The following is a 19720-nucleotide window of genomic DNA, read 5'->3' on the forward strand; positions in this document are numbered from 1 at the left end:
TTACAGAAGACAGTGGAAGTTGTCGTCCGAAGAACTGGAGAGTATTGGCAAACATAGTGAAAGTTTTTGTTTATCTATTGCTAATTTTCTTTTGAAGAAACAACTTGTTGAAAGGTTGCATAAAATTTTAAGGAAGAAGAGATTTAGCAGATACGGAGATCTAAGGAGCAAGACCCACTTCAGGAACGTGCTATCATTTTCCCTTTTTATGGCAAGGCTAGTGGCAAGAAAGAGAGGAACAAAATCATCTCTTTGAGACATGAGGGGTTTACATAAGAGGGAGGGGGGTAGGCATATGTTACTGTATGCAACTAGTTTTTCTAAGTCTTTGTTTAGCCCAATAGCTTCTAATGTTTTAGTATTAGCTCCCTTTTGCTTGTGTTCTTGATGAATTGATAGAGAAATATTCGAAAAAGTATTTAGCTAAAAGGAAATAAGAGTTGCTCCGTTAGAAAGAGGTAAAAATTCTTCTTTTGCAGGGATTTTGGGAAAAAAAGTCTCTTATCATTTTTTTATTCTATGAAGGAATAAAAATTAATTTTACGAATTCCTACTTTGTTTAAAGTATATTTATTAATTTTTTATATAGATACATCATGTAAATTGATCTACTTTAAATAGAAAAAATAAAGTAGATAGTGAATAAGAGAACATAATATTCGGCCTCATAGGTCAGAAATAGAGTTCTTTCTTTTTATTTTATTTATAGTATTTCTTCTCATTATACTGCAAAAAAATATTGGCTACAATTGAGGAGGTCTTATCAATGAAATTTCCATTTACATGGGATCTAGGCATAATTCCCAACCCATTCTATATAGAATTATTTTCATTCCTTCACAAAATAAAATAAAAACAAACATATTCAAGATGAAGCACAATAAAGTACCAGGCGTATTTGGGCTGCCTATTGAGTTTTACCAGTATTTCTTTATTTATTCTTAGTGGAGATCTTATGCGGTTATTGTTAAATTTACCATGGTATAGCTAGGCTCGGTTATGGTACTTTGAGTCTTTTGATTACAGTTGTATAGGCCTCTATCTTTACTGAATGGTGCGATAAAATGCTATGTTTTTTGGACAATCTAGAAGACATGAAACAATTCATGTTCTTGAGATATTAAACCTAGTGATCCTACTAATGTTGTTTTATTTCATTAAAAAATGTAGTTTCTTTTCCCTATCTCACAATCTCAATACCTAGGCAAAACTTTGAGCGGGAGAAGCTACACATCAGTCGACTGAATTTTTTAGTTAGAAACAGTCAATTTATGGACCGTTGGATGAAGATCGTATGGCGTCTGGATCTTCTTCCTCCTCCGCTCCCAGACCGCCAAACATGTCGCCGAACGAACCACCAGCCACCACCACCTGGGGGTGGCGGCGCTCCTGTGACTGCCTCGCCGCCCCGCCCTCCCCGGAACCGCCCCCCACCGCCGGTCTAGCCGCCGCCCCCGCCATCCCTCTAGCCCCGCCCGCTGTTGGATTTTTTTCTTTGGCGAAGTGCGCCACCGCCCCACACCACCGCCGCCAACCACCACCCCCACCCTGTACCCTAAGATAGATATTGGGGGATGACGGCGAGCCCCTTCGTTATCTCCGGCGACGCCCTTCCTTCTCCTTCCTTCGTTGAAAAATCGACTGACCCCCGACTGATGCATAGCTAAACTGTTTTCGAGCAGCTACTAGCTAGCATGTCAAGCAAAGGTTTGATTTCCTATGTTTTGGCAGTAAACAGGGGCTTTGCCCTGTTTACCTGATAACATATTGCACTGCACAAGACAGTTTTTTTTTTCTTTTTGATGAGGGTAACTGCACAAGACAGCTGGGTTCTTTTGTCTCAAAAAATTCCGAACGAAACGGGGTCCGTTGGGCCGCTTTTCCTCGGAAAAAAGGAGGCATGAGTATCATCGATCGGCAGGACCATGTTCGAAGCTAGTGCGTGGGCTGCCATACCACTTGGAACGCGAGGCAAGCACAACTTGTTACTCTTTCTGCCAAGCGCGAGGCCTGCTGGAAGCTTTTCTGAAGAAACGGTAGGCGAGTCAAACCCTTGTGTCGTGCTTACAAGATCGTGCTAGTAGTAGCCGCTACATGTGTTATCTGAGAGTACTGTTGATGGATAACCGGCCAGCAGACGAACTGCCTGTCTGCTTAGACAATGATGTTGATGCAGCAGCATGAAAGACCTACTCTAGCATATAGGAGTACGATTTTTCTACTATCCTACCATACTACTGTAGTAGTTGAATACCATTTCAGTGTTAGTACTCTTCGTAAAGACGACGGTGTGGTGCCTATGAAATCCTTGCGTCAGTGTAAATCATTGCCGTTCTCTTTGTTTGTTATAGTGGCCACAAAGAGACAGTTTGCTGCCTATGCAACCCTGTGTGCGATGTCCTTGTCTAGGCGAGGTCTCTGCGGTAATTCCTGATTAGTAGTAGTAGTAGTACTATACACCAATGCGCACTGTAATGCGGCACTGCGTGGAGCGACGTTACTGAATTCAGATACTGCGTGCAGTATACTACAGTACCATCTTCCGGGTGAGCAACGATATTTGTGGATTCAGAGACAATCTACCCAGGTGCAGTCAGAGATCTCGGGAGAATGATAAAACCCGTAGTCGATCACCTGCTTGCAGCTTGGTGTTGTAAACTTGTAATCAAATGCAGATGGCACATACGAATCTGGGGTAAGCAGCGCAGCGCAGCGCATTATGTTCTTAGGTTTTTCAGTGAAGATGGTGTATTCGTTAACTAACTTTCAACAGGTACAGCCAAGTCGACAAATGCAGGACGATCGAGTGGTCAGCCAAAGATGGCGTTCCAACATTCCGATCACGTAAGCATCACAGTTTAATTCCCTGCATTCGTTCCATTTACAGTCAAGGCAGTGGATCATCATATATCTCGAAGGATTGCCCCAACCCACTCTGCATATGCCTTGAAGGACCAATGGATCGCCACATAACTGTAACTTAGAGAGCCATGGCAGATACCTAGGGTCACCTTCTTATATAGCTTAGTTACTGGCAACTTATTTTCCATCATTGATGGTGCAGGCCACCGCCGCCAGTTCAGTATCGAATCGAACATTCCTGCTTGGGTAGGCGGGATGCAACGGCATCACTTACAAGCATCGACAGCACTTTTATCTGAAACTCTGAATTCCGAACGTGCCACTGCAGTGCAGCCCAGGCTCCGGGGCCTCTCCTCCGTGACCCGTGACAGCCGCCGCAATGCATCAGCCATCACCTAGGCCTAGCTATTCGATCGAGCTTGACGACAGTGGTTCTACCTTTAAGCAATGGTGACTGGTGCATGGCAGATTCGCGAGCCATGGCCTGTCCATTCTGTTGTCCATTTGTCTGTCATGAACCGAAGAAGTGGCTCACCAGACGCGGAGGACAGGGAGGGAGGAGCGATGCCGGCGGCATGGAGAACAAATCGACGCCGATGCTAGAAACTCAGCCATGAGATCGCCTCGAATGGAAACTAAGGTAATCAATCAATCAATCCATGGCGTAGGTCATGAAATTCAGCCATGAGATCCTACTATAGGAGTAGTTTATTTCAGGTAAGTTGCGGCCGCGGGAGGTCGCTCGAAAGAGCAAGTCTGAATCTGTAGCTGGCGCCGCACCAACGCACGTCGCTTCTGAACCGATAGAAGAAACAAACAGCTGTGCGGCAGTGCAAAAATGGATTGCAGCAAGGCCACAGGAGCCACGAGATTATACAAAGCCAACAAAACAAACGGGGAATATGCTTCTACTCTACTGCATTTTCATGTGGCTAAGACAAGCTCTTCGCGTCACAGCTCCATGTGCCCGTCGTCGCTGTCGGCCGTGGCAGTGAACCCGTCGTCGTCAGAGTCGGTGTCCTCGCCACCGCCGTCGCTGGAGGAGAGGCGCGCGAGCCAGCAGCTGCCGTGGAGGTGGCCGCTGACGCAGACAAAGTACTCGAGGCGGCCCTCGTGCGCGCCGAGCCGGCGGCACGCGCTGCGGGGCGCGAGGCCGGCCGCTGTGACGCTCCAGACGCGCGCGCCGCAGTAGGGGCAGCGCACGCGGGGCTCCAGCGGGGCGCGCCCGCCCACCAGGCAGGCGCGCGTGCGGGAGCGCATGAAGCCGCGGAACACGCCGCGGTAGGCGCCCACGTCCTCGTCGGCCGCGGCGCCGGCCGCCGCGTGCTCGCACGGGTCCGACACGTACAGCAGGTCCCCGCCGCAGCGGCGCGACAGGAAGCTCCGGCCGGACGTCTTGGAGAAGCGCGACACGGGCGCGAAGTGGCCCCGCACGCCGGCCCCCGCCGCGCCGCAGCAGAAGAGCAGCAGCTTCGCCAGCGCCGGCCACCCGCCGCCCACGCGGCCCGACGCGGCCGAGGAGCCCGTGGTGAGCGTGGACACCATCCGCGGCGCGCGCGAGACGCAGAGCTCCCGCCACAGCACGCGCTCCGCGACGGCGCGCAGGCGGCGGCTGACCCGCGCCACGGAGCACAGCGCCTGCGGGTCCCAGTTGAGCGCCCGGAACACCAGCGCCAGCACCTGCTCGTCCAGGATCCCCACGTTCACCCCGCGGATCCGCGCCCCAATGCCGCGCCCCCCGCTGCTCCACTCGTCGGCGATGCCGATGCCGATGCCGCCGCTCGCGTTCGCCTTGCTGCCGCCCCCGCCGCCGGCGCTGCCAACGCGCAGCCGCCTCATCTCCCGCGTTCCCTCGCTCATGCTAACCGAATGCTACCCAACCCGTGCACCGAGCCAACGGAGTCCGGCGACTCCCTCCCGGCGCCTCCGCGCGTGCCAGCCGAACCTAGTTGCCCGACGTGGTGGTGTGACTCTGAGCGTGACTGCGATTCGCGAGTACGAGCGCGGAGCGGGGCGGCGCCGGCGGGTGGGCAGTTATATACGTGGGCGGCCGTCCCGTCCGTGCTCCCTGGAGGCGACCCCGACCCGGCCAGCCAGCCCTGCTCCTCTTGTCGCCGCGCCGCGCGTGACAATTGTACGGCTCGGCCGCAATAGCCGCTCGCGGTACGGTTGCGATCAGAAAAGCGATCCTTGTCGCACTCCCCCGCACGCAAAATATCTCCATCATCCCCGCACGCTAATCCCTCTTGCCTTGCGTGCCGTCTGCCGTGCCCCCGTCAAAACAGTGCCGTTCTTGGACCGGAGCAGCGCCTGTCGCCACCGCCCGATCCAGGCTCGCTGCCCGGACAGAGCGCGCCGGTGCTGCGCATGCGGGTGCAGCACAGCGCTGCTCGCCATCCCCAAAATATCTTGCGCGCACACTGCCAATCTTAGTTTACTTTGCCATGTATCATGCGAGCTTAGTTTACTTAGCTGACGTACAGTATCCACGGCGGGCACACTGGCGGACGGGACGCGTGCCCCGGCGGTCGCGCCTGCGCGCCCGTGCTCTGGGGCGACACGTGCCGGCCGGGCCTCGCTTGGCGGGGGACGCGTGGCGCGATCACGGCGGCTGGCACCGGATAGTCTCAGGATTCGGTTGGCTCCTCGGCCGGGGGTGGCGGCGGTGCCGACGCGTGTGGCTGCCGGGAAGACCACACGCGGAAATATCTGGGGCTACGCGGCGCGCCTGGGTTGGCCGAGCGGCACACGCGTCCGATAATTAGCTCGGTCGCTCGCTGCGGGCGTTCCGTTTCTTTGCCGCTACGTACGTACTGGATCAAGATCCACCAATCATCAGATCTGCTGCACGCACAACGGTGGGATTGCATTTATTTCGTCTTGTGGGAGAAGGGTGGAGATGTACGTTACGCAGGGTTTGATAAATGAGTGAATGACGTCTCGGGGCTAAATTTCATGTTTTGACTCTTTTCTGAAGCCTATTCGAGATTTGACCTTAGTTTAAAAAAATTTCGAGATCTGATCCTTTTGCTACCGCCAGGGACCATGGCGATAGGAACCGGCTCCTCTAACTTAGCTACTGTGAAGTTAGAAGCCTAACTTAGCCACATTTCATCCGTTGGATCTAGAATAAATGGCTGAGATCTATCGCTACAGTTCTTAAACAGTGTCAATTGCTACAGGTAACAAACAGTGATTTTAGCTACACTGCTCGTCCAAACAGTATGCTACAACCCCATGTGAACAGTGTAGAATCTTGACCATCTATTTTCCATCTGATGGTTCACAGACTAAGTTAGAGTACTGTTTCCCTAACTTCATAGGAGCGAAGTTAGAGGAGCCAGTTCCTGGCGATAGGCACTGTCAAGGTCCTTGACGGTAGGGTTGCATGCCCTACCGCCAAAAAACTATTAAGTATTGAACACAGTGCGTACTCGTGCCTACCGCCAAGCACTTTGGTGGTAGGGTTGTGCAGGCTATCACCAGCCCGGTTGGCGGTAGCGATGTTTCCTACCGCTAAAGTCCCTGGCGGTAGGCTGTTAACCCTACCGTCATGGACTCTGACGGTAGCAAAAGGATTAGATCTCAAAAAAAATTAAACTGAAGTCAAATCTCGAATAGATTTCAAAAAAGGGTCAAAATACGAAAATTTGCCACGTCTCGGCTGGCTCTCGCTCCGGTGCGATGGGATGCCCAGGAAACGGGGTTCCTTCAATCATTCGTGGTGTCGGGGGCGATGTCATGGAGGAAGCATCGCCTCGCAGTTCACACAAGCATGGTTTTTTTTCCAGTTCGAATCACGCAAGCATGCTTGTTACTGTCATCAGGTGCTACTGTGCTAGTAACACATCAGAGTCCTTGCCATGTCAAAAAAAAAAAAGATTTCGTGCTGACACACAACTACGAGGTTTTTTCTTCACAGAAATCTCTACTCCTAGAGAGGTGTCCGTAATCGTTTCGTTTCGTCTGTCCCTTCGATCGATCGATCAGAACCCCTCCCCGCACGACATCTCTACTCCTAAAGGGGCAGTCTATAATCGTTTCGTTTCGCTTTGTTTCGTTGTCCCTTCGACCGATCGATCAAAATCCCTTCCCTCACGGTAAAAAGGAAAAAAAAATAGAGAAAGGAAGCAATGCATGGGATCTGATTACTTTAGACTTCTTTTTCTCGCGTGTGTTTGTATGCGTGCGTTGGTGTTGGTTGTGTGCATCTTCTCTATGCAGCGGTCGGATGTGTGCGGCATGTATTCACTTGAATCTTGATGCACCTTTTTTGAGCCAATAAAATTCACCGTTTGGGTTAAAATGATACTATGTGGACCCTTTTACTCTTATCAATTGATTCAAAGGATTCTAATGATATGCAAAGACATGAAAAATAAAGTAATTGCAATGGGATGTCAACAGATCGTATATTGTTTTTTATCTTGTTTTTTGCAAAAATGATAGGATTCTATTATAAAAGTTTATCGAAAATACAAATCATCTCAAACATAATAAAAATTACATCGAGATTCTGAGACCACCGAATGACCACTAATGCCATCAGAACGAGCTGCTGTCGCCGCTCCCCTACCGGAGCCTTCTTGACCTTGTCCATGACAGCCAGGAAGTCTTTGTGCACATGCCTTTAAGGACCAGCGCCCTGGAACCGCAGTCGTCGCCGTTAACCCTTGCATAAATCTGAAGCACATGGCACCAAATCTCGTCACATGACGAGAAATTCTAACCGCACTGCCCTAGGGAGATGACAAGAATCTGCGTCAAAACTCCATCGTCTACGTCCGAAGTGACAAGCTTGATGAGGATCGAAGCCCAGAAGAAACACCGTCATCCGCCCAAGAGTCGTACCTGCGAGGTCTAAAAAACTCTAACCTAAACTACTAACCGGAGCTGAGGCACCAGGATTCTCCTCTCTGCTACCAGCCGCCAAAGCGGCAGGTAGAGGAGAGGCGCATCAACAGGCTCACCGGTGAAGTCTAGAGGGAAAACTTTGCCCTAGCGACCTAGGGTTAGGGGAGGAAACAAGAGGAAGTAAGAATATAATGCTACATTATTGGGTACCATATATTGCACCGAACAAACAATATAGGAAGTAAATTTAAATCCTGCAAATGAAACCACCTCATTTTTAAACAGAAGAGGCCGCCCTGTACGCTTTGAACTAGTAAAATAGGGAGGTGAAATGAAAAGAGACATCGTGGTGGCCCTGTGCAGCGGGTCCAGCGGATCCACTCTGTCATACAGACCACAAGTGCTTGCCTCAAACCTGCAAGTTGCTGCCATGGAAACACACATTTTTTTGTTTCATATTCCTGGACGATCCCCTTCTTATGCATGTCAGTGAAGCATGCAATGACAAGACAGGTTCACACCAAGCATGCAACTCTTTTTTTCGAGACAAACAGCCATGTATTACTCACTGTCAGCATGAGAATCACGCTGGATACAGGCATTTAGGAATACAGGAACCTGATACATCCAAGTACTCACAAGTCACAACATTCGATTTGGAGCCCTTTTTGGCTGTGTGGTGAGCAGCCATTTTGGCTTCTCTTCTAAGTTCTAACATGATGAGGACGTGGGCATAGCCCAGTGGTTGGGGGCGCATGATTGTAAACCTAACGACCAGAGTTCGATCCACGTCGGGGACGAATTTCTGGAATTCTCATGAGGGATGCTTCTTCTTTATCAATAAAACCGTGGGTGCTAGTGCCCATGGAGTTTCATTTTTTTTTTAAGTTCTAACATGATTAAGCTCAAAAGATATACACACCCTAGCAAGATCTTGGATTTGATACACCATAGGGAGGATACACGAACTATTAACGTTCCTACTACGCCACAAATTAATCAACTCAAGGCTATCAATTTCCATAATCACCTTCAGCAGGTCCAGGTTGCACCCTAGATCTGCTCCGTCCCCGCGAGCAAGAGCTTCAGCAGTGATAATATTAGGGAGGGCTTCACACCATTTGTTCCTTGTTGCAATAACCCAACCCTGGTCATCCCGAATGATCACCCCTGTGGCTCCTTGTCGAGTATCCAAATTGAAAGATGCATCAACATTCGCCTTTACAAAACCTACAGGGCGGCGTTTCCATTTAATGATTCTAGCTTCTTCTTTCTCCTTTGCATCAGAATTTGATGTTTGGATCATATCTGATGCCATCTCCCCATGGTATCTTTTATTTCTGAGGGTCCAGATCGCCCACATGCCGCAAAGGATAGCACGACAGAGCTCCTGTGGACAAAAGGCATTATCAAGCAAGTCATGTGACCAAGTAGCAGGATGTAAGCTAGGCAATTTACAACCACATAGTTCTTTAAAAGATTGCCAAAAACATTGGGCAAACACCAAGCATGCAACTGATGCTCTTTTTCCCGTACTTGGTTTCCTCTGAATATGGACGTGCAAAAACCTGTGAGAGCAATCTGACTTTTGAAGTAGACCAATGCATCATGCCTCGCGATTCCAGTACTTGCATCAAGAAACAAGGGAGGCTGCTAGGACTATGGACATGGAGCAAACCAGAGCCAAAATGAAAGTGAGGCTAGATACAAATCCTGTGTGCGCCTCGTCGCCACAGGGTATGCGCTACGTGGCTTTCTCCACAGGCGCGGCGTCGAGATTCTGGAGGATCCACAGGCAGGAATCAGGATGGGTTTCCTTTCTTCTGTAACGCAGGAGCAGGTCAGGGCTGACCAACTCAACCCTTGCGTAACCACTGGCGTCGAGAGGCTGCAAATAAATACGACAATCAGTAGTCTGCTAGGGGATTTCTTCAAAAGTGTTACGATGAAGAAGGGAATAACTGAAAACCTGTATGTGAAATTTTATCATGGATCCATGGTAACATCTAGAATTGGACTGGACTACAGAATCTTAGTCATTTTCTTGAGGGATTTAGGCTGGAAAAAAAATCTTGGGGGAGAAAGCGACTTTAATAACATCAAGCATCTCTTACAAGAGAATTTGGGAAGAACCTAAGACCTAAAAAATTACTCCAAGATAACTGCCGTGTACATCCACCTTCCATGACAAATACTCCTTCCGTCTCTAAATATAAGTCATTTTAGATATTTCAAAAGAAACTACATATGGATGTATATAGACGTCTTTTAGAGTGTGGATTCACTCATTTTGCTCCGTATGTAGTCCATATTAAAATCTCTAAAAAGACTTATATTTAGGAACGGAGGAAGTAAGAAGTAAAGGAGATCAACATGAGAACCATGTAGTAACATTTTCGTAACACCGTGTGCATTTCAGGCATGTTTGCACCAAGTTAGAACATGCAAATGGAGGGTGGAGCTTCCACTGGTTTTCTCTTTCTTTCTACTACCATCCAGCAGCAATCTCCAATACACGTAACATTTCAGATGAAAGTATTCTAAAAGTGAAATTCTCCACCCTCGCAAAAAAGTGAATTCTCCAGAAAAGGTAAATTAATTGTACTTCTGTAGCTTCCAATTTCACCAACTATGTTGCCTGCCCACACACACTGCAGTGTCCCTTGCTTCATTTGATCCGTTGATATCATTAAAGCTTTTCAAAATTTCCTAAAAACACGTGGGATCAAGGTAGGGACCCACAGTCTGGCAAAATCTTAAACTCGACCTAACGATGAAACCCAAAACACACAAATATACAATGAATTGCGATTTTATGCCACTTAGTTATTAGCATGCATCTCGTGGTTCGCCTTTCTCATTTCTCGGTCTCTTGTTTGACTACGCCGTTGAGCAATTATTTTTCGGGCAGTTTAGTTCATCAGAAATTTCAATTTTGCCAGATGTACCATCTCTCACACTATTCACTAGCTTCAATGTTCTTCTGGAAAATCTGGAAACCTTTTATGGTGGGATGCTCAATAGCTGGTCCATAACATCACCATAAATACAAGGACATTAATGAGATGTGACCTAAAGCAAAACTAAACATAAATTACTACAGTTGCAAGGTATTGCTGATCTCTACTTGATATTTGTTAGGTGCCTGTTCTGCAAATAACATGCTAGGCATGCATTATTTGCCATTATGTGCGCCAAGCCGGTAACCTGGTCTACAATAGTTATTTTGTCTGTCATCAGGATGCACTGTCCGATTTCCATCAAGGAGGTGATATTCACATAAACATTAGACCGCTGTTGAATGTTGTGAAAATAATCATGTGACCCATTTCCTCAAATTGAGAAGGCAAGATTTCCAATCAGAAGTATGTGTATTTGCAGACAGCATGAACCAAATAAATCAAGTTGACAGCTTGTTACCGCAGATAATTTTCTTTGAAACTAGAAACTTACTGGGTATCTAGCATGGAGAGGAAGCTCCATCACAAGGTTACAGTTCATTGATGTGCTTGGCTTGAGATCAAAATGAATCTCAACAGCTGACCGGTTGGACAGAGCTGAGGGGAGTTCCAGGTTTGTGTCTCCAAAAACAGCAACATCAAGAAAAACTACAAGATAAAAGCAAATTATCACAATGTAAATGTATATAGTATAATTGACTTGCTAGCTCAGAGTTTTCTCTCACCTTTTCGTTCAACAAAATGATGTAGCTCGAATGGGTCAACAAAGACCCCACTAGGGAGGCTCTCAATTATCACAAGATTCGCATCATAGCCATCAAGGAATTTTACCAAAGTATCTTCGCTGTTACCAAATTTCATGGAATAGACAAGACGGCGGTGGGAACCTTCACCAACAAGTTGCCGGTGCGATTCCAAAAGCACAGGCACATCAGGGTCATTAGTGAGTCCTTTGCACAAGTCAGAAGAATCAGGTACGTCAGCTAAGTCAATATGTTGAGCAAGCGGTGGCGTCAAGGTGCCGGGATATGCATCAGAAACGTATGTCATAGAGCAGGGCATGCAATTGAAAGATTTCTGGCTGCTCCATGCCTGCGCGGAACTAGAATTAGAACTTACAGACAAAATTTTGAACGTCTTGGAAAAAAATGAACCAAAATTTAACGTAGCGCCTAAGTAGTTAACATTGTGGCTCTCGTTAATCATCAAACACAGTTAACTACCACCAGAAAACTAAACTCACAGAGTAACTCAATCTAACATTGGATGGGTGCACAAATCCTGCTTCCTAGAACTGAATTCAGCAATGCAAATCTGTAGAAAATCCGACGTAGAATCACATAGGCAAACACGTTATTCAACCCCTGGTGTACCTGCTCACTAGGCGACGAACCAGCAGCAGCAATGGAGGTCCAAGCGGCCACAAGCACCACAGCTAGCAATTTTCCATGTGGGACATGCGGATTCAACAGACCTAGAAACATCTCTGAAGAAGAAGCTGCCCCAGCACCTGGGCAAAGAAAAATCAGCGACTATCTGAGCGAAGAAAGAATAATTTAAATCACTCGCTGCCAGCACGGTAATGAAGAAACCCCAATAGTGAAACAAATTCTGGGAATGACATATATCCATCCAATGGAGCCAGGGATCGGTACCAGCAGTATAAGGCAAAAAACAATCCAGGGCATGGTTGCAAATATTGGGCGTACAGAGTTCGAGGAACGGAACAAAAACAACGACAATAATTATGGAACGGAGGGGGTATCAAATACCAACTACTCCCTCCCTTCCAAATTACTCGTCTTAGAAATGGATGTATCTAGAACTAAAATACATCTAGATACATCCATACCTGCGACAAGTAATTCGAAACGGAGGGAGTACATCACAAATATTCCCTCCGTTTCAAATTGAACTAAGAGCAGTGCTACATGGATGATACTTTATGGCCGATCTTCGCACGACACAAGATTACAGCCCTGTATCCCGTTTGTTCAGTGGGAAACAACCGTTGACTAGTAGAACGCCCGTGCGTTGCCACGGGCTTTTAAAATTTTTTTGTTGAGTTGTATAAACATAATGGATGTAAATTTTCACATATAGAGATAAGATAGTACGGGAATGTTGGTGCTTTGTCATTTGTTACGAAAATATTTTGCTAAAATTATGTAAACACAACGCATGTCCAATTTTGCATGCAGAGACAAGATAGCACGGGCACAATCAGGGTATTTATTGAAGTCCAATTCACTTGTAAAATTGATAAAAGAGATAAATTAACAATGTATACATATAGAGCGATGATCCAATTAAAATTCTATTACAAATTAGTATCTATTGTTCCTTGTTGTTGTGTTTACGCAATTCTCACACAATATTAGAAAATGGTGTTTTTAGCTTCATTCACACGATATTTAAGCAAGTATAATAAAAACTTCTTCCTGAGCCTACATTGGTCAGCTACATTTTAATCTTACTTTATATCATAGTAAATGTGCTGCTGTAATCATGGAGTAGTGCTTCTAGCATTGTTGAGAGTACTTACAAAAGTGACCATAATCCATAGTACCTGTGTTGCTCCTGTTGCAAATCCCAACCCCAACCCGTGCTCACTCTCAACCCTCACTTTGATCACAAAGTCCACTGACTCCCGTTCTAAGTGAGCCAGTTTTCAACACCGGCATGACAGTTAGCAAGGGACAAGGTGGGAAACCGCCTACAGATATTATTCACTACACGCATATAGCAATTTTTTCTAAGTAGATAATGCTACCAGAACATGCACTCAATAAAAAGATAATGATAGTCATCTTATATATATCATCAAAAACTTGCCTGCACCAAATTTGTACAGAAACAAAAGACAAAAACACCTTAACGTGAGATATGATTTTCTAATCCGGCGGCAGTGCCACTCCCTTGATAAATCACGAGCTTGTGCTCTAGATTTACATGCTTGATCATTCTCTTCCCCGTCGGTCTCCGCCTCGCTCCCCAGCCTTGTTGTCCTCCTCCCCTGACCTCCTTGGCTTCAAGTAAGTCTCGTACAAAGTTTTGTCACTTTGTCTAGATTTTTGGCCCTAAATCATGGGCGTCCTCAGTACACGCACCTCTGAAAAATAGAGAGCAACCATATAAGCTTAAATGCTTGGCCAAGGTCGGCTTAAAAAACGGACTTCTTCCTTGGTTGTTGTAGAACTACATGGCCTGAGCTGCAGTTATTTTATATCTGCTATTTTGCGTTGCCAGCGTTCATGTGTCACCTCCAACCTGCATCAGCAAAATATGTAGGCCTCAGTAGTATACTGGACAACTCCAAACCTCATGGAATTGCATAATTTCCATACACCTGCATCAGGCTTTCCTATCAACTACTCAGGTAAGAGTTGAAACCGAGCTCAACCGGTAAGCAAAAAAAAAATAGAAATCAGTTCAGGAAAAAATGTCACGCCCTTCTCGAGACTCGACAGTATGCAAGAATCATGACTAAACACTATGTGCAGACATGGTGAGAGATGCCACCAGATGTCACGGTTGTAGACCAGAAAACAGCTAGCCATTCCTATTATACAGATTTGCAAGTCTTAGGATGTGGTAAAATTCTAGGTAAGCAGGTTAGCACTGCCGTACTTGTCATTTGGATCAATACGGCTGTTATACATCTCTGACCTCCTCAGTCCATCAGTAAAAGAGCAAATCATGTAAGGCTTGTTCATATAAGTGTGCATGTGCAATGCACTTCTTGTCAGGAACAAAAAATTTGAATACACAAAGCTAATGTAGAGAAACCTGCAGAGAAAACCAGTACCAGGACATAGTAAAAGTAAGCTCTGGAGGAAAATAAACCTGCATTGACCATATATGACTATAAACGACACAGCTAAGAAAGCAGTTCCATGCTTTCATGTGACAAACTTCAATAATGCTTGTAGTTTGTACAATATAATATAAGCAAATATGAAAATGAAATATGGTAAAATCACCCATCCATGGCAGTTTAACCAAATTATGTAAGTTAACAAGGCAGAAGCAGAAACAGAGTTTTAGCATGTTACATTTCAAATGACTGTAAGATATCTAACATCAAGGAGTGATCCTGAAATTCATACTCATAGCAGCCAGAGAGGACATTAGCGACCTCCGTAGGTAAATTGTACAGGAACATCGGTTTCTCTTTCTTCAGGACAACTGACTGATAAATCTCATCTGGTGATTTGGCACACCAAGTCTGAACGCCACTGAACATCTCAAGAATGCTCCAAGGGAAACCCCAATGAGTCAGTCTCGTAACTAATTGGGCCTCTGATGTTTGGTCGCCAATGTTCTGGGGCATGTAATTTGGAGTCCCAAGTCTTTGGATAAGATCTGGATTTGGCAGCGGAAGTCCAAACAGCAAGGATGGAATCCCAAATCCCCCAGCACAGCATGGTCATTGTCATCAAGGAGAAAATTACAAGACTGAAGATTCTGAACAAATATTCCCCTGGAGTGTAGTTGTAGCACACCATGCGGCAAACCAGTGCCATATCAGCAAGTTACAGGAAATCATAAAAATATGTAGTACTACTGAAGAAGACATCTTCTAAACAGAGCATCTGAAATTCAGTGCATACAGTCAGAGGCGTGTTACCTCCAGAAATCCCTATCAAAAGACACTGGTTTCCTTCCATGCATTACATATGCCAAAAGATACTAAGCATAACATTAACCCATTTAGTTGTCTAGATAACCAGATTAAATCGTAAGCATTACATGGTTATATTTCAGTGAAAAGGAATACTGTTGAATAATGATTGCCAATGCATGTCAGCATGCATAATTCCAAAACCACACGTTTGATCATTTAGGGGGCACATACATTTATTTTCAGAGCCTGCAACTCATAATGAAATGCTAGACAAGTTTATTGTCCTACTAAATATATGAGGAAATTATCAATGTCAAAGTTGTTGTGTCTAATGCCAAAACTAAGTACTATATCAGGTCTGGTTACTGAGATGGTGTTCGGTGTGAAGATTAGTTAACAAAAAAAAGTGAAAATACTTGTGTAATTAGAACAACAAGAACTGTAAATGTATGGATTTGGATTTCACAACTTAATGCCAACTAACACCGCATTAGAAAGAAGGAAAGCCTGGTCCAGTATACTTTGCAATGAAATTTGATTGAATCATTAGAGCCATGTTGAACAATACCCGGCGAACGTTCGCTGGTGATGAGGTCCCAGTGAACACACACAGAACCGCACAATCAAGATCCTGTGGATGGCTGTTTCTCAAAAAATTGCACTAAATTAAAGAACTGCCATGGCAGTTTATAAAAAATGCCCCTTGCCCCTACCCTAAAAACTACCACTTGAGTCGTTCACATATGCCATTCCTGGCATACAAACGGCATCTTGTTTTTTTCACTTTCCTAAACAAAAAGCAACAAATATATACTCGCTATTTCATTTTGACAATAACAACAAGCTACGTCAAACACTCAGTTTTAAAAAAGCTCATGTTTCAAAATAATGTAGCGGCCTAGAAATTGAAATATATTTTATGCTTTCAGTAATCACTCTTGTTGTTAGATATTTGTGATGTGAGCAAAACCATTGTACTAAATATATAAATTGAATCAATACAGTTTATTTTACAAAAGCACACAATACAGTAATTTAGGATATACATCATAGGTCTCTATAGAATCTAAGCATTTAAAAGGAACATATTTTCACTCATGCTGCCATAACAATTTGGCAATGAGAATCTTGTAAGAACTACATTTTCAGCGATACAATCAAGAAATTATCAATTCCTAAGGCCCTAGCTAGAATCCAATAATGATTTATAACAAGGAGGGTCTAGCAAGAGCAAGATCGACACCATCAATGAAATTTCGTCAAGCCTGTGATGCACAGCAACCAACAATGGTGGAGGAAAGTGAGTTGTACCTGAATAGTGCCCGACCGAAGCGACTCAGTCTGAGATTTCGTAGCCACAACATGGCAAGCATGCACGGCCTCACAATGAGCGAGAGAGGGCACCAAAGCCATTCTGGCTCAAATAGGATGGAGGTCTTAGTGCTAGGAGAAGCATATGCCCCCTGGCCGTTGCGTAGACAGCTCTCTACATGCAAATACAATACAAAAAATTGTTGGAATTGTCAGCTGAATAGCAAATTCAGTTAGAATTTCATGTGAACATAAAACCTCAATTTAATGAGATCAATAAATCTTATTTTTACAAAAATAATAAACACAAGCGCTAGAACAATACTTGTACCTAAATAAAGTTTACAGATGCACATGAATAGATCCACACGAACAGAGCCAAACAAAGGGTCGAGTTAGTAACCTCACCATGATCCCGAGATAATTGCTATCCATATGGAGGCGACTCCATCATTGCTATGGAGTAGAACTACAGAACCACAGAACAACATCTCTCCTCATGGAAACCGGGGTGAGAAGAACACGTAGAGGAGCATCATGTCACGTCACATAAGGCGCGATGTCAGGCACGCCGGCAACCAGCAATGCCATGGAGAAGAAACATAGCAGAACCAGCTGAGCGAGGATGTAGTGGATCAATGGGAAGGTCAACACAACAGCTTGGACCAATTGAATTGATGGCCATTAGATGGGTCGGTGAAAGAGAATTGGGTGGCACTTGGCCAGGGTCTTTCTTTGCAATGTTCTTCTTCTTCGGGATTGCACTCCATCGCCACACTTCCCTGTGGTCTTCTCCATCCCGCCAGACACCCCCTGCTTCTTCTCACGCCGTCCCGCGGTCTCGTGTCACTCGATGGCCTCGCTGCTTGGTAGCTACTTCACTGTAACAATGGGAACCAATCTTGTTTCAAGACAAGATTCTGTCAGTGAAAACTACAAAACGCATGAATCATCATGAAAACGAATAGCAGTACATCATAACCAAGTGAAGAAATAAATAAGAAGTGAAAGGAACTTGCAGAAATCAATTTCATATGTGAGGATAATCTGCAAAATATGTTTGTCAAGACAAATCTAAAAACCAAACTGCTTGTGTGACTTTAATATGAATTAAATTGCTGAACCAAATATGTTTGTCAAGACAAATCTGAAAACCAAACTGCTTGTGTGACCTTAATACGAATTAAATTGCTGAACCTCGGTATAGTGGAAAAGATATTACTAACCTACAGAGTAAGACTTCCAATCCTACTGTTTGCTAGCAGCATAATAATGTGACTCCCAGCATACACCAACAATGCGAAAAAATTAGAGCTGGAAGGCATGAATTCCTAATACTACAGCTCATCCATCTTATGAGGAAAGGATTCCTGCTTCCAAAATGAAGATACCCTGCAAATAACATGGAAAATACAAGTGAGTTTGTACAACAAAGCTGATCCTATTGGAAAGTGCCTAACTGCCTACTAATTCAGGATGAGCGGGTAAGAAAGCATCAGACTAATATGGTGCAGATTTTGATTGGCTATGGTACAGTATAAAGAACTTGCCGTGAAGAAGCTAATATTCAAGGCACAAATGAGATCTGAGATACAGTATAAATTGACAAGTAGATCTCAGTTTATCATCTGCTTTGAAATTAATTGGAATATAAAGAACTCTGCCACAAGGAACCGCACCCATAGCAGATCAGTCTGAATACAGGTAGCAACAAATCGAATTTGCATCACAACCTTTTCAGTTTCTAAACGGATAGAAGGGAGGAAAGAGCCGGGAAGTCTTACCAAGCAGGATTGGTGTCCGAGACGAAGTCATACTCGAGGGACAGGTAGCTGAGGTATCCGTCCATGTTGCCCACCACGCTGTCCTTCCGAAAGAACTCTGCCCCGCCGATCATGCCCCCCTTCTCTCCCTGCCCGTGAAGAGCTGGGGCTGCAACCAGGAGTACGCGGAGGTGGAAGAGGAAGTGTGGCCTGCGGTTTGGCGGGCGCGGCGACATGGACGGATCCAAATTAACCTTGATGGGGAAGGAAGGAAATTGAGATGGAGAAAGCACCTTACCTTGGCGGTGGCTGGAACGGTCACGACGGCGGCGGCTAGCTAGGTATTCGCGGGCGCTCGCTCTGGAAACGGACGGAGCCCAGGAGGCGCCTCGCCTTGACGCGTGTGGCGGGTTCCTCACGGCGCGGAGGTGGAGGCGACCAGAGCCGGCGGCGGCGCGGCGCCGAGGTTGGTGCGACGGCGAGCTCGGGCGGTGAGGCGGCGGGGCAGAAGCTGCAGGAGACGGCGGCGGGGACCTCGAGGCCGAGCTCAGGCCATGGCTTCCCTGGCTCCAGAGGCCGTGGCGGCGCCGGACGCAGCGGCGGGGCGAGGAGGAGGTCGGCCGTCGGGGAGGCAGGAGCTCCTCGTCCCCTCGATCCAGATCGGGATCGAGGAGGGAGCAACAGGGGCGCGAGGGAGCGGGCGACCCGCGGGCGGAGGGAGCTAGGGCGTCGTCCGATTTTTTGTTCGCTGGTTTTCGCTGGTTAATCTACGAAATTTGTTTAGGACGAAAAAAACCGATGAAGGTGAGACGAAAATTAACCGGCGGAGACTACCAACTGCTCCATTAGGAGTAGAGATGAGTAATGTCGTGCAACAACCATCGTTTGCACACTGATTCCGTTGAACTAAAACCATGGCACTTATTTTGAAACGAAAGGAGGAGTTTATTTATGCAAAAGAGACTAGGAGAGCACCTCACAGCAGCTTGCAAATGGTGGCTGTGTCTAGATCTCTAAACTGGGAAATGACGAGTGTGTGTGCATTCTACTATGGCGGAATCAGGAAAATTACAGTATCCTACATCTCAGAATCCGTGCGGCTGTGTCTGCATTTCATAGAAAAAAAATGCAATCCAATTACACATTCACATAATCAGATTTCACAATTTTGCCGTCCTCCAACTAGACTCTAGTCTCTAGGTCTCAAGCATATAAGCGGAAGAAGAGAGCAGTGCGGCAAAATGATACAGTACCTCTCTGGTCTGTGCCGGCCGCGCCTCGTCGCTCCCTCTCCCTGCCGTGCGCTCCAGTGCTCGCAGCCACCAGCTGTCTTGTTGTTCTGC

General features: G+C 46.0%; 2 protein-coding genes across 2 annotated transcripts; both read right to left on the reverse strand.

The window, feature by feature from the left end:
• Positions 1-3557: 3557 nt before the first annotated feature.
• LOC123162635 (EID1-like F-box protein 3) lies at positions 3558-5963 on the reverse strand. The gene has a single exon (XM_044580434.1). It carries the CDS (start codon positions 4720-4722, stop codon positions 3814-3816), a length of 909 nt encoding a protein of 302 aa, XP_044436369.1. The 5' UTR covers positions 4723-5963; the 3' UTR covers positions 3558-3813.
• A 2651-nt stretch (positions 5964-8614) lies between these two features.
• LOC123060830 (phosphatidylinositol-glycan biosynthesis class X protein) lies at positions 8615-19132 on the reverse strand. Its single transcript, XM_044483681.1, has 8 exons — positions 18676-19132; positions 18399-18587; positions 17023-18006; positions 13550-16789; positions 12050-12186; positions 11402-11768; positions 11170-11324; positions 8615-9604 (listed from the first exon to the last, which is right to left on the reverse strand). The coding sequence occupies exons 5-8, from the start codon at positions 12158-12160 to the stop codon at positions 9461-9463; spliced, it is 777 nt and encodes a 258-aa protein (XP_044339616.1). The 5' UTR covers positions 12161-12186; positions 13550-16789; positions 17023-18006; positions 18399-18587; positions 18676-19132; the 3' UTR covers positions 8615-9460.
• Positions 19133-19720: the final 588 nt, after the last annotated feature.

Source organism: Triticum aestivum, chromosome 1A (assembly GCF_018294505.1).
Source record: "Triticum aestivum cultivar Chinese Spring chromosome 1A, IWGSC CS RefSeq v2.1, whole genome shotgun sequence".
NCBI lineage: Eukaryota > Viridiplantae > Streptophyta > Magnoliopsida > Poales > Poaceae > Triticum > Triticum aestivum.

Excerpts from the sequence above, each read along its gene's own strand:
- LOC123162635 (XM_044580434.1), bottom strand. The coding sequence starts at position 4,722 with ATGAGCGAGGGAACGCGGGAGATGAGGCGGCTGCGCGTTGGCAGCGCC.
- LOC123060830 (XM_044483681.1), bottom strand. The coding sequence starts at position 12,160 with ATGTTTCTAGGTCTGTTGAATCCGCATGTCCCACATGGAAAATTGCTA. Across the intron at positions 11,769-12,049 it reads GTTCGTCGCCTAGTGAGCAG|GCATGGAGCAGCCAGAAATC; the intron begins GTACACCAGGGG and ends AGTTCCGCGCAG. Across the intron at positions 11,325-11,401 it reads TCATTTTGTTGAACGAAAAG|TTTTTCTTGATGTTGCTGTT; the intron begins GTGAGAGAAAAC and ends TTTATCTTGTAG.